General features: G+C 39.3%; 1 protein-coding gene across 2 annotated transcripts in view; it reads right to left on the bottom strand.

Annotated features, from left to right (window-relative positions):
* Positions 1–11747, bottom strand: part of itga2.2 (integrin, alpha 2 (CD49B, alpha 2 subunit of VLA-2 receptor), tandem duplicate 2) — a 180755-nt gene extending 169008 nt beyond the window's left edge. For both annotated transcript variants that reach the window (XM_059648563.1, XM_059648562.1), the window contains exon 1: positions 11477–11747. In XM_059648563.1, coding sequence (XP_059504546.1) covers positions 11477–11525 — 49 coding nt within the window. In that variant the 5' untranslated portion in view covers positions 11526–11747. The remainder of the gene's footprint in view (positions 1–11476) is intronic.
* Between the last annotated feature and the right edge of the window lie 665 nt (positions 11748–12412).

Below are 12412 nucleotides of genomic sequence, written 5' to 3' on the forward strand. Positions count from 1 at the left end.
TCAGGTTAAAATGTTATAATAATGAAAAGCGGGTTTAGATGGGTGTACAAAACTGATAGCTTATCCTTGGTGATGTTTGTGCCCTTACTTTTCCTTTCAAGAGAACTGATTTGATGATCAAGCCACTACCTGAGGCTTTGGGGCCACACATGGAGAGATAAGTAAAAGCTCATAGGTCAATTGATAAGATCATATGAGAGTCAAGAATGCATGACATGGTCTTGGGATACCCATGTGAGTATGCAAAAGTGAATGCTACCTCAGAGGTGGCAAACACGTGACAGTAAAAAACATGCGCTGAAGAATGGGTTCTTGACGTGTACACATACTTGACGAGAAGATTAGTGTAGCTTGGAAGAGTGCAAAAACATAGTTTAATGATAAGGCACTGACTCAAAATCCATAGAGAAACTGACTTGAAAAGAAAGAAAGTTGTCAGTGAATTGAATGTAAAAAGAATTACAATAAAAATAAAAATATGATTGGCTATTATGTCAAAATGTTACAGAAATGAAAGAATGTGGATTTTGGGAGGAGTAATGATGGACTGAGTGAAAGGCCCATCGGATGACATACAGATACCCCATCTTGTGCGTTTGTACGACTAAACCAAAAGGTGAAATTGTAATGTATTAGGACAGTTAGTGTATATGAATAAGGGCTGAGCTAAGACTTGGGTGGTATAGGAGTATGTGGATAGGGAATTGAAAATTAAAAAACAACACATATTAAGGAACCTGAATCTGGAACGTACAAAGTATTAGACCAAGTAATGGAAACGGATCAGCTGAAAAAGATTGTAGATGATATTCTGATCACCTCAATCAGGCGGCTAGACTTGCTGGTTCTATCATGGCCGTACATCAAGGGTGGGATATATATTTAAGGATTGGTCCCCAAACGCCACTGTGATCATTCATATGATGATAGACCATATTGTTATATTCTTTACAATAATGCTAGTTATTTTCATTGTAGTTTTAATTTTCTAGGGTAGGTTACATATTTTTATTATATGTTCTTGCGCAGCTGTAGCTGATTTGCATCTGCATCTGCAAGTGTAACATAGCGTGTCAAATATCATCAGGGTGGAATGTATAGGATGGGCCGAAGGACTAGAAGTTATTGATGATATTCGATAGCTGCATGAGAAAATAGATTGTATAGGATGGGCTGAAGGGCTAAAATGATTGATGATACTCGGCAGAGAAAATGGGAACTGCAGATGCTGGAAAATCCAAGATAACAAAGTGTGAAGCTGGATGAACACAGCAGACCAAGCAGCAACTCAGGAGCACAAAAGCTGACGTTTCGGGCCTAGACCCTTCATCAGATCCTCTGATGAAGGGTGTAGGCCTGAATCGTCAGCTTTTGTGCTCCTGAGATGCTGCTTGGTCTGCTGTATTCATCCAGTTCACACTTTGTTATCGATGATACTCGGAAGCTGCATGACCTTCAATGAGTCCTGTGAATATTCCTTTATGAGCTGAAGAAGATGTCTGCAGCTTATTTTCCCATCCTGTGTTTTCTGTGCCAGCCAGCAGTTTGGTCTATCTGTATCTGCTTTCTTTGTATTGGCTATTTGTGACACTGTATAAGAGAGAGAGAGAAAGTTTCGTTCCAAGGCGCAGGACTTCGCCTCGGCTCGTAATCGTGAACGATGCCAGGAATGAACCTAAGCCTCCAGACCAGCCATCGATCAAGGGGCCCTCAATGGGCAGAAGGGCGTGAGACTTAATGCTTTTTCTCAAAGGGCATAAGACTTGTTGCTTGTTCCCCTTTTCTCTTCCATTTATCATTTATTTATTATTACCACTATAATCATTTATTGCTGCTTAATAAACATTCATGTTTAAGCAAATTGCTGTTAAATGAGCCTTCTCTTCATTATATTTACCTGAATCCAAAAAGAACCGCTTGGATACATGCTGAGATCCAGGACAAGCAATAAACATTCTTTTTAAAGCATGTTACAACAAATTCAGGCACAATGGAAATATTTAAGATGGCTGATTTTCTTCTCTTCAATTTCGAGATTATGTTTTCATTAAATTTGATTTGTTAAACTTTGGGTTCATTTCCTGATTAAGTGTCATTTTCTTTGCGTGTGTTTCAGCATTATCAGCAGTTCACGCCTCTTGCACATACACATGCTGTAATGTAACTGCAGGCAACGCACTACTTGATATTCAGGTCATGTTTCCCTTGCAAGCTGCACATGGTAACCAAGGAAATTATACTCTAGTAGTTACTAGTGAGACTGACAAAGACAAACCTTAATTGAAATGGTTAAAATTCCAACATACAATTCTGATGGCCAACGGTCTCTGCTAATCATTAACATTGGGTGTGGGACAAACATTTATGTGCGCAACTGAAAGAAATAGTTTGCTATATCAGCCAGTTTTATCAATTAAGGCTGTCACAGGTGACAACCAGCAACTAATAATTGTCAATTTTATAAATTCAACTGTAACAAATGATGCCTATAATGATCAACTTTGTCAAAGTCCGTCCTCTATCTACAACAAAAGTGTAATATTGCTTGTGCTAGAAATCATAAACCAAAACCATAGTTAACATGCTAGAAAATGCAACAGGTCATGAAGTTTCAGTGTTGAAAGGCTGAAAGGTCATAGATCTAAAACAATAGGCATAAGCTTATAAAACCAGCTTGTAAGGCATTCTTGGAGAGAGGGGATGACAGAGAATTTTTGAAAGCTACATATTATGGGACAGCAGAAATATTCAGCCAGACTGGATAAAGTTGGCTTGGGATCCCTGAATATTAATATACCAGTTGAGTTTTATGATAATCCAACAGTTTGCATAGTTATTTATCTGGAGTTGCTGCAAAAATCTCCAGATTCCATTGGGGATAAAAACAGGTCAACAGGACAGCAGTGCCACAAACTACACTGTGGTGTGGTGATCTATGATATTAATAACTATCGATTTGATTAGTTTATATGAAAACTAATTTCTAACACTGCCCCCAACCACACCACACCCCGACCCCCAACTTTGAATTCAGTATCATAGATTGCCATGGTGGGATTTACTCATCTGATATTTTCACTATTAGATTGTTATAGCGATACATGTGACAGGTATGCATGTAACTCTGCATGTTTTTAATCAATTCCAGCCTGCAAAGCTTTGCAGTACTGTCAACTCATTTTTCTAAGAATGCATTTGTTTCATAGAATAGTTCCATGCTTTTCATTGTTTTATTAACTTTTATGATAACTTTCTTTACTTTGTTTTGTTCTATGGCTCTGATAATATAGCCCAGGCTTTTGTATGCCTTGTTGACCAATTTTTCAATTCATTTCTTAAATGAAAATCTGCCATTGTACGTAGTTGAGTCTACATGTGACTCCATATCTACAGTGTACTTGACTTCTAACTGCCCTCCTAAATGGTCTAGTGAGCCATTCAGTTGTATTGAAACTGCTTTAGGTAAAAGGATTGTGGGTGCACTTACACCACAAGAAATTCAGGGGTTCAAGGAGGCAGCTTACCATCACTTTCTCAAGGGCAAGTAAGGATGGGTAATAAATAATGGCTATATCGATGATGTTCGCATCCTCAGAACAATTAAAAACAAACTCCTTAATTAGTGTAGTGACCACTCCTCCTTTTCTACCTTTCCTCAACATATTGTATTCAGAAATACTAAGGACTCGGTTATAGAGTCATCAACGTCTCCAGCACAGAAAATTGTCCTTCAGCCCATCGAATCTGTGCTGGTCAAAAACAGCCACCCAATTATTTTAAACCCATTTTCCAGCACTTGGCCCATTGCCTTAGATGCCTTGGCATCACACGTTCTGTAAGAAAGTCAATATTATTGTCAAAACATCATATGTACCCAAATCTTTCTGCACCTGGAACTCACCAACATTACTTGTAAGTTCCCTGCGCTCACTCAGAGGACCGGTAAAGCTACTTTTGATCTTATTGTATTTCCTTTCAATCTGCCTACCTAATATTCAACTTTATTACTTTAGAACCACCTGCGTCTCTCAGTCATTTATGCTCACTCCTTTTCATCCTTAATGTAACATTTTGATTGCCATCCTTTGCCAAGTTGATTCCAATCTGTTTCCTTCAGAAGAAAATAACATTATTGCTGGCATATGATAAAACAAGATAGAAGTTAAATAAGTCTCATAAATGTAAATGTCTAATTAAATTTAATCTTAAAATACTAAAACATGCAATGTATACCTGGGGTTGTGGGTAGAGCTCTAAACTAATTAGTAAGGGTGTGACGGAAGTTGAAAATGCCAGATAAAAGGCGTGCAGCGCAGAGAAGAGGCAAACAGCAACCAAATTTGTCAGAAAAAGGGCTTAAAATGTAAGCAGAAGAGCACAGCTGAAATAAGAATCAGAATAAGCAATAATGGTAAAATGTCAAAGCTTGAGACTCTTAACCTGAATGCATGGGGAAATTTGTAACAAGATAGATGAGTTGATGGCACAAGGAAAAACAAATAGACTTGACTTGATATTTACAACAGACGACATGGTTCTAGGGTTACCAAGACTGGAAACTTAATATTTCCCAAGGGTGTTTGATGTTTCGGAAGAATAGGCAGGGCAAGAAAAAGGGGATGTTAGATTTGTTAATAAACTAAGTCATCAATATGTTTGTAATTAGTGACATAAGTGCAATAGGTTGTGGAATCAGTTTAGAAAGAAGTAAGGAATAACAAGGAAAAGAAATCACGAGTCGGAGTTGGTCCATAGGTCCCTCCTTCACAGAAAGACAAAATATAAATTGTAAAATAATGGACATGTGAAGTAAAGGCACTAAGATAACATGGGTAATTTTAATCTGAATAGTGCCTGGACATGTCAGACAAGCAGTGGAAGCAGAAAATAAATTTGTAGAGTGCATCAGCAGTTGTTTCTTAGAGCAGTTTCACAGCTGGCCCAGCAATAGGTTATCTTAGACCTATTAATGTGTAATGAGTTAATTGACAAGAAACCTCACAGACAAGGATCCTGTGTTTGCGCTCGAGCAACTCAACTCTCAAACCAGGGTCTCCAACTTAAATAAGGCAATTACACAGGAATGAAGAAAGAATTGTCTAAAGCAGGCAACTTAGTCAGTAGATGAGCAGTGACAGACATTTAGATTAGATTCCCTACAGTGTGGAAACAGGCCATTCGGCCGAACAAGTCTACACTGCCCCTTGAAGCATCCCACCTAGACCCATCCTCCCGAACACTATGGGCAATGTAGCACGTTCGATCCACCTAGCCTGCACATCTTTGGACTGGTGGAGGAAACCGGAGCACCTGGAGGAAACCCACGCAGACACGGGGAGAATATGCAAACTCCGCACAGACAGTTGACTGAGGCTTGAATTGAACCTGGGTCTCTGGGGCTGTGAGGCTGCAGTACTAACAGCTGAGCCACCGTGTTGCCTATTTATGTAGATATTTCATTAAAAAAGTGTTCTGGTCAAAAAGAAGAGAAAAATGAGTCATCTATAGTTGACAAGGGCAATCAAAATCTAGGGACATTCAAAGTGACAAAAGTTAGTTGCAGGCCAAAAGTATTGGGAAATGTTTTAGGAACTGATAGTAAATGACTAAAACATGATAAAAAGGGAGAAATTTGCCTACAAACTAAACTGGCAAAAAATAGAAAAATGAACAGCAAGAGCTTCTGTGTGCACATAAAAAGAAAGAGAGTAGCTAAACTAAGTGTGGAACACTTGGAAGATGTGGAATCAATAATGGGCAACAGGTAAATTACAGGCATTTAAAAATAATATTGTGTGTCAGTCTTCATGATAGAGGACACTATAGACATCCAAAATATAACAAATAAACAAAATGCTAATGGGAGGAATGGCCTTAAAGTCTCGTGGAATGCTCCACAAATCAGTCCTAGCCTCAGTCATTTACTATTTACATTAATGATTTGGAGTTGGGGTCAGAGTGTAACATTTCCAAATTTAGTGATGATTTAAAAATAATGAGGAGGTCATTTTGTGACTAGTATATAAAAAGAAACTGCAAAAGGAAATGAGTAGACTGACTGAATGAGCAAAACACCTGGCAGATGGTTTTAATATAAAAAAATGCAACATCATGTGTTTTGGTAGGAAGAATCAAAAGGCAGACTATTGTTTCAATGGAGCGAATCCAAAAAAGCACAGTACCATGCGATCTGATATTCTCATGCATGAAACGCCAAAATATTATATTCAGTTTCTGCAAGCGATTAAGAAGGTAAATATAATTCTGGCCTTTATTACCAGGGGGTGTGAATGAAAAACAGGGAAGTCTTGTTACAAATATACAATATATTGAGCAGGCCTCAACTAGAATACCGTATACAGTTTTTGTCCCAGTGTTTATGAAAGAACATACTGGCATTGGAGGCAGTTCAAGAGAAATTCCTAGGGTGCAAAGGTTGGCTTATCAAGAAGAGATAAATAGGTCAGGTCAGTATGGTTTAGGAGAAGGATTTGGGATCTTACTGAAGTATACAAGATAATGAGGTGATCTGACAGGGTAGTTGCTGAGAAGATGTTACTACAGAAGAAATCTTGAATTAACGGATGTAGTTACAGCATAAGGTGACATTCATTTAAAATGGAGGTGTGAAGGAATTTCTTTTTCCCTCAGATGGTATGGATATCTGGAATTTTCAACCCATGGCAGTTGTGTGGTTTGGTCGTTGAAAGTATTTCAGCAGGTATAAGATATATTTTTGAAATATCAAGGACACTTGTGTTGTCAGGAACTGGCATGGAAGGGAAGTTGAGGGCTGGGTCAGATCAGCCATGATCTTACTGAATAGTGGAGCAGGCTTAAGGGACTGAATGGCCTAATTTTGCTCCTATTTGTCCTTATGTTACCTTCTATACCTTCTTTACTAGAAGTGTGAAATTATTTGGTAATATCTGTCGGCTGTGGTTCAGTTATTTTCATTCTTGCTTCCCATTCAAATCCCATTCCAGAGATTTGAGCACATCGGGCCACAGATTCCAGACTTCAGCAATAAAGGATGCCATGCCATTGCCCATGGAGGCTTCTCCATTGGAGACAATTAGATTAGATTCCCTACAGTGTGGAAACAGGCCCTTCGGCCCAACAAACTCACACCACCCCTTGGAGCATCCCACCCAGACCCATCCCCCTATAACCCACACACCCCTGAACACTATGAGCAATTTAGCATGGCCACTCCACCTAGCCTGCACATCTTTGGACTGTGGGAGGAAACCGGAGCACCCGGAGGAAATCCACACAAACACGGGGAGAATGTGCAAACTCCACACAGACAGTTACCCGAGGCTGGAATCGAACCCGGGTCCCTGGTGCTGTGAGGCTGCAATACTAACCACTGAGCCACCATGCCGCCCCAGTATTGCACACTTTCAGCTGGGACTTCCAATCCTGGCTGGAGCACAAATAGACCAGTGAACATAGCAAGGTTTTGTTGTGGTCATCAGTTCAATTAATTTCTGACCAGCATAATATTTCCAGGGTAGGAATGGAGGTAATTTTCATGTATTGGCCCATCTTAAGGTCAGAGACACTTCTGTATAGTTGCAGGTACCAGTATCAGCCTTTGTAAGTTAAAACTTGTCGGGCAATTTCAGTACATGTGTGCATCGGGACTAACATCCTGACATGCCATTTCCAACTTACCATCTTATCTGTAGATGGAGCTACTGGAAGATTTGGGTCATTAGGTTGATATTTAAGGAGAATACTGAGCCTGTGCTATACCGTGTGAGATCATGCAGGTTGCATGAGATGTCAGGTTGAATCTCTTTCTTCCTTCTCACGTGAATTTAAAAACACCTTGGCACTATTTTGAAGGAGAGCAAGGTAATTCTCACAAGTGTTCTGGCTCATATTTATCCCTCGGGTGAGATCATTTAACAACAGACACCTTAACCATCACCACATTCCTGTTTCTCACAGATAAATGTATGGAAATTGGCTACTTCATTTTAACATTACGATAATATGCATAATACATTATGAGGGTACATTATTACTAAACTAGATCAGCTAGGTTTTGAGGAGCATTTTCAAGAGAGAAGAGAAAGAAAGCATGGTGGATTGGTTTATGGAGGGTAGTCCACAGCTTAGAAGCCAGGCAGCTGGAGGCATGGCTGCCAGTGGGGAACAATTAACATTGACTTCCAGTGTTGTTTTAAATTTGATTCTCTCTACATGTCCTTTGGTGGGGCTTCTTCTTTGTGCTCTGACAGATGAGAAATTGTGGGTTTCGCAGTGACACTACATCACTACTGTGTGTGTTTCATTAATGAAGATGATATGACAGAATATGTGATGAAAGAACTTGGCTTTTTCCTTGATTGGAGACACTGTGCCTCCAGCAGACATTCCATTGAACAATCAGCAAAGAATTAGCTGGAATCCTCCATCATGGCTGCTGTACTTCATTGATGGTTAGCAATGGGTGGGATGAGGTAATTGAACAATACATTGCAAAGACAATTACTAAATACTAATGATTAGTCTACAAGAAGAAACAAAAACCCACATTCCAGCACCAAATCACTTGTAAAGAAAGCAAAACCAGAATTTGTTTTGTGACACCACTGTACTGCACTCTGTTTTTGATCAATCATTAGTGACAACAGAAGAGAAAGCCTTCTTTTGCTGTGGAACAGCAAACAATAAGGGTCCTTTGTTTTGATCCCCTTTTCGAATGTCACTTGCTTAGGACTATTTCTGTAATGCAGCGAGGCTGTAATCATCCATGTTCAAAATGGTAATTTAAGGGTGACAAAGGAAACTTTATCCTGACAGATGGGGAACAGGATGAAGAATTAATAAATGATTATTGCGCATTTGCAGAAGTTTAGATGCTGGGCAGTATGAATGGAAAAGCTCAGAAATGACAACACAAAACAATCATTGTTTCCTTGAAAAGGGCAATAAACATTAAGAGCTCTCACAACAATAAGGCTGCTGCTTATCTTTTCGAAGCATACACTTGTAAAAGTTCTAGCAACACTTCTACTTGTCAGATTAGTATACTATTATTGGGTTTTTTATTAGGAAACTTAAATAGGCATTTTATGCAGAAGAGGCATGCTGCAGGAACATATAAATGCAAACCTGCTGCAAGTTTGCTTTGCACAGGCCATTTAGAAGATCTCAGTGAATGATGATATGAGAGGGAGAGAGGTGAGGTAGACACATCAATGAAAAATTGGGGAGAAGTTTTTAATTATTTTGTCCAGTTTTCAAGTCTGAAAATGATTACCTGTCCTCTAAATTTCACATGGCAATCTCTTGTATCTGAACAGCTCTGCAACAGAGTTGGACCCCCAGAGATAATGAGAACTGCAGATGCTGGAGAATCCAAGATAATAAAATGTGAGGCTGGATGAACACAGCAGGCCCAGCAGCATCTCAGGAGCACAAAAGCTGATGTTTCAGGCCTAGACCCTTCATCAGAGAGGGTTGGACCCCCAGAGTCTGGGTTCCTTTTCAATGTCCAGGATATCTCATTCGCATGAACAAATCAACATCCTAAAATCAGTTTCAGGGCTTCAGCTTAGAAGCATGTGTGGTTTAGTGGAGCTCGTGATCTGCAAGCTTTGCTTAGTTGCACAAGGTGTTGAGTGATCACACCAGCGTTTAATAAGAGATAGCTGGAGATCAATTGAGAAACAACGGAAACATTTAGAAGTTACAGCCAAGAAGACCAAGGGTGCTCTTTCTAGCTCAATGACTGGGCTCAAACTTGCTGTTGGCCTCAGCATGCCCCTCTCTATCAGATTCCCACTCTCAGAGTCTGCCAGTCTTTGCCAAGCTTCAATGGTAAACTCCAACCAATGCCAGCCTCAGCCTGCCACATTACCAGGCGGTGGTTCTGAGGTTGCAGAGGGAACATGAGGTGAGAAAGTAGAGTTTTGAACGTGTCAAGGCGAGTCAGGCAGGAAGAGCAATTAGGCAGGGGAACTCTTCAGTGGTTGATTTGGAGTTGTCCAGTGGCCAGAGTGAGGGTGTATTTACCCACGACATGGAACCTCTGGAAAATCAGTTTTCCCTGACACTTACCACCCAACACTGCAAAGCCACTGCAAAGTCATCTTGATGACCCCCGCACTGATAGTCCCAGGCAGCATGGAGCTGCTTCATTAATACCGATAAAATGCCAATGGGCTGGAAAAATAACTATTAACAGGTCAGCTAAGTGGATTTCCTTGGCACATGCTTCCGGTTGGCAAATGACCGAGCAACTGCAGTTCACATTTTTGGGAATGTCTCATGGAAGCTGAAAGATATTGAGCATCCCCCCTAATAAATGTAAATGCCTTTTACTATTTTCTCACCTCCCAGCAGTTTTCAGGAGGCTGATGAAATCCGGGCTAGATTCTCTGAATGAATAGAATTCCTACATCATATAACCATTGCACGGCTGTATAGTTTCAAACTCAAAGTAAATTGACGTGGTCCTATGTTATAAAATATATTGCCTGAAGGCAAACAAACCATTGAAACATCTACTAACACGCCTATTTGAAACATGAACAAACATGACTGTGAGCTATAAGCAAGTGCCTTTGTCATACCCTATGTGCCTCATGTTAATTCAGGTTCAGTTAACAAATGCAAAAGATCTGTTCATTAGTAAATTTTCAGGATTAGGTTGCAGTATGTGACTGTCCAATGCAGTGGAGAACATTTTAAAAGGTAGCTTGTTTTCTATGTTCAAAGCATGCAGAAAATTTGACACAGAGGTACAAAAAATATTAGGATTGTTGTCTTTTAGCTGTCCTGGTCTTTTATTTTTATTTCCACATGCTATAGACTTATTGTTTGTGAACCTTGAGAGAAATCAGTAAAGGAGTCAAAATAAAACATGTTTCTGTCTTACACCTCTGAACAAATCCGTTCTTTCTGATGGAATTTACAAGACAATTTAAATGTTACTAAGAACAGTTGAAGATATCAGCTTTTCAGAACACTTCATTCTTTTAGATTGCCATATTATTTTAGGAATATTTACAAACAGACTATCAGTCTGGTGTACACAAACTTTAGCTTTCACATGAATAAACATACATTTAAAATCTCAATTGCAGTCACTTATTTTTAAGGAATTTAGTCACTTTTACCAATACAATACTGGAATTATAAACAGACACTGAAGTTGTCTCATACAATTGCATTTCATACAGACACACTTTTGTCAATAATGAAACAATGAGGAACACTTTCTGCAAAACACAAACCAAAAATCTATGCTCAATAGAGGTACAAACTAAAATTACTTTAACACATTAAAATGTGAAAGTTTTCATAACTTGAGTTGTTACTTTAATGCAGAATATACCCAAGTACTGTAGATAAAACATTGAAGTAACTCTAAAAGTACCTTTCACCGACAGGTCCTCAACCCAGATCTATGAGAGAAATGAAATACAATAACAACTGATACTGATAACATTCATACCTTGAACAAGAAGTAAGAGAGAAATAATTCCTCGTCTGTTAGAACCCATAACTGGTGACTTCACTTAGATGCAAACTGTCCCTCTGCCTCTGACACAAAAGTTTTGAATGATCACTTGTTTCTGATTGCTGTTTAGCTACATTCAAACTGTATTTATCTACATTAAACAGTTTCTATCTTGATTAGGTCAGTGTTTATTGTCTAGCTATGACGCTATTTCCTGACTCAAAGACACACCTTTCAAAACTAAAGTTTGAGAAGCATCTAATCATTCCTGTACACGCAGGAAATGTTTCAATCCATTCAGCCTGTTAGTGTTGTGGCTCCTCCCACTGGAAGCTACTGGCTGTTGTTGCCTCGTCATAAAATCCCTCCAAGGAGAAATATACCTTTACAGCGTGGTTACTGGTATCCTTTTGTCTTGGGTAACAAACTACAGTTCTCTTATTTGACAAAGACCTCAAGTGAAATGTTGTGATTGCTGTGATAGAACTATTTCTTTTCCAACTTCATTGAACAACCTCACAGCTTGTTTTAGCATCATTTTTTACTTTTGTTATTTTTCTCTATTTCCAACACTCAGGGTGGAATCTTAAGATTTTTTTCGGATATGCCCAACTTTCATCAAGTTTTTTGGAATTCTTTTTTCGCTGTGAGGTCTAGTGAGATTTGTCATCCTATCTTATCAAGATGCTACCAAACTCGCCATCATTAATTGCCTAAACCACCTCTAAGGCAATCCTGAAGCCCAATTTCACTCCATTTTACCATGTGCCATTCCCAGAAATATGCTGAAACACTGGCATCCCTTGCACCTGTGACATCTTTGAAGGGTTGTTGTGTACCCAACTAAGCATTGACAATCTGGCATTGCCCCTCTCTGGCAAGAGAATGGCACAGTAGCCACGAAGCCATGTTGCCGATAGCAAACAGTTG

Source organism: Stegostoma tigrinum, chromosome 1 (genome assembly GCF_030684315.1).
Source record: "Stegostoma tigrinum isolate sSteTig4 chromosome 1, sSteTig4.hap1, whole genome shotgun sequence".
Taxonomy (NCBI): Eukaryota; Metazoa; Chordata; class Chondrichthyes; order Orectolobiformes; family Stegostomatidae; genus Stegostoma; species Stegostoma tigrinum.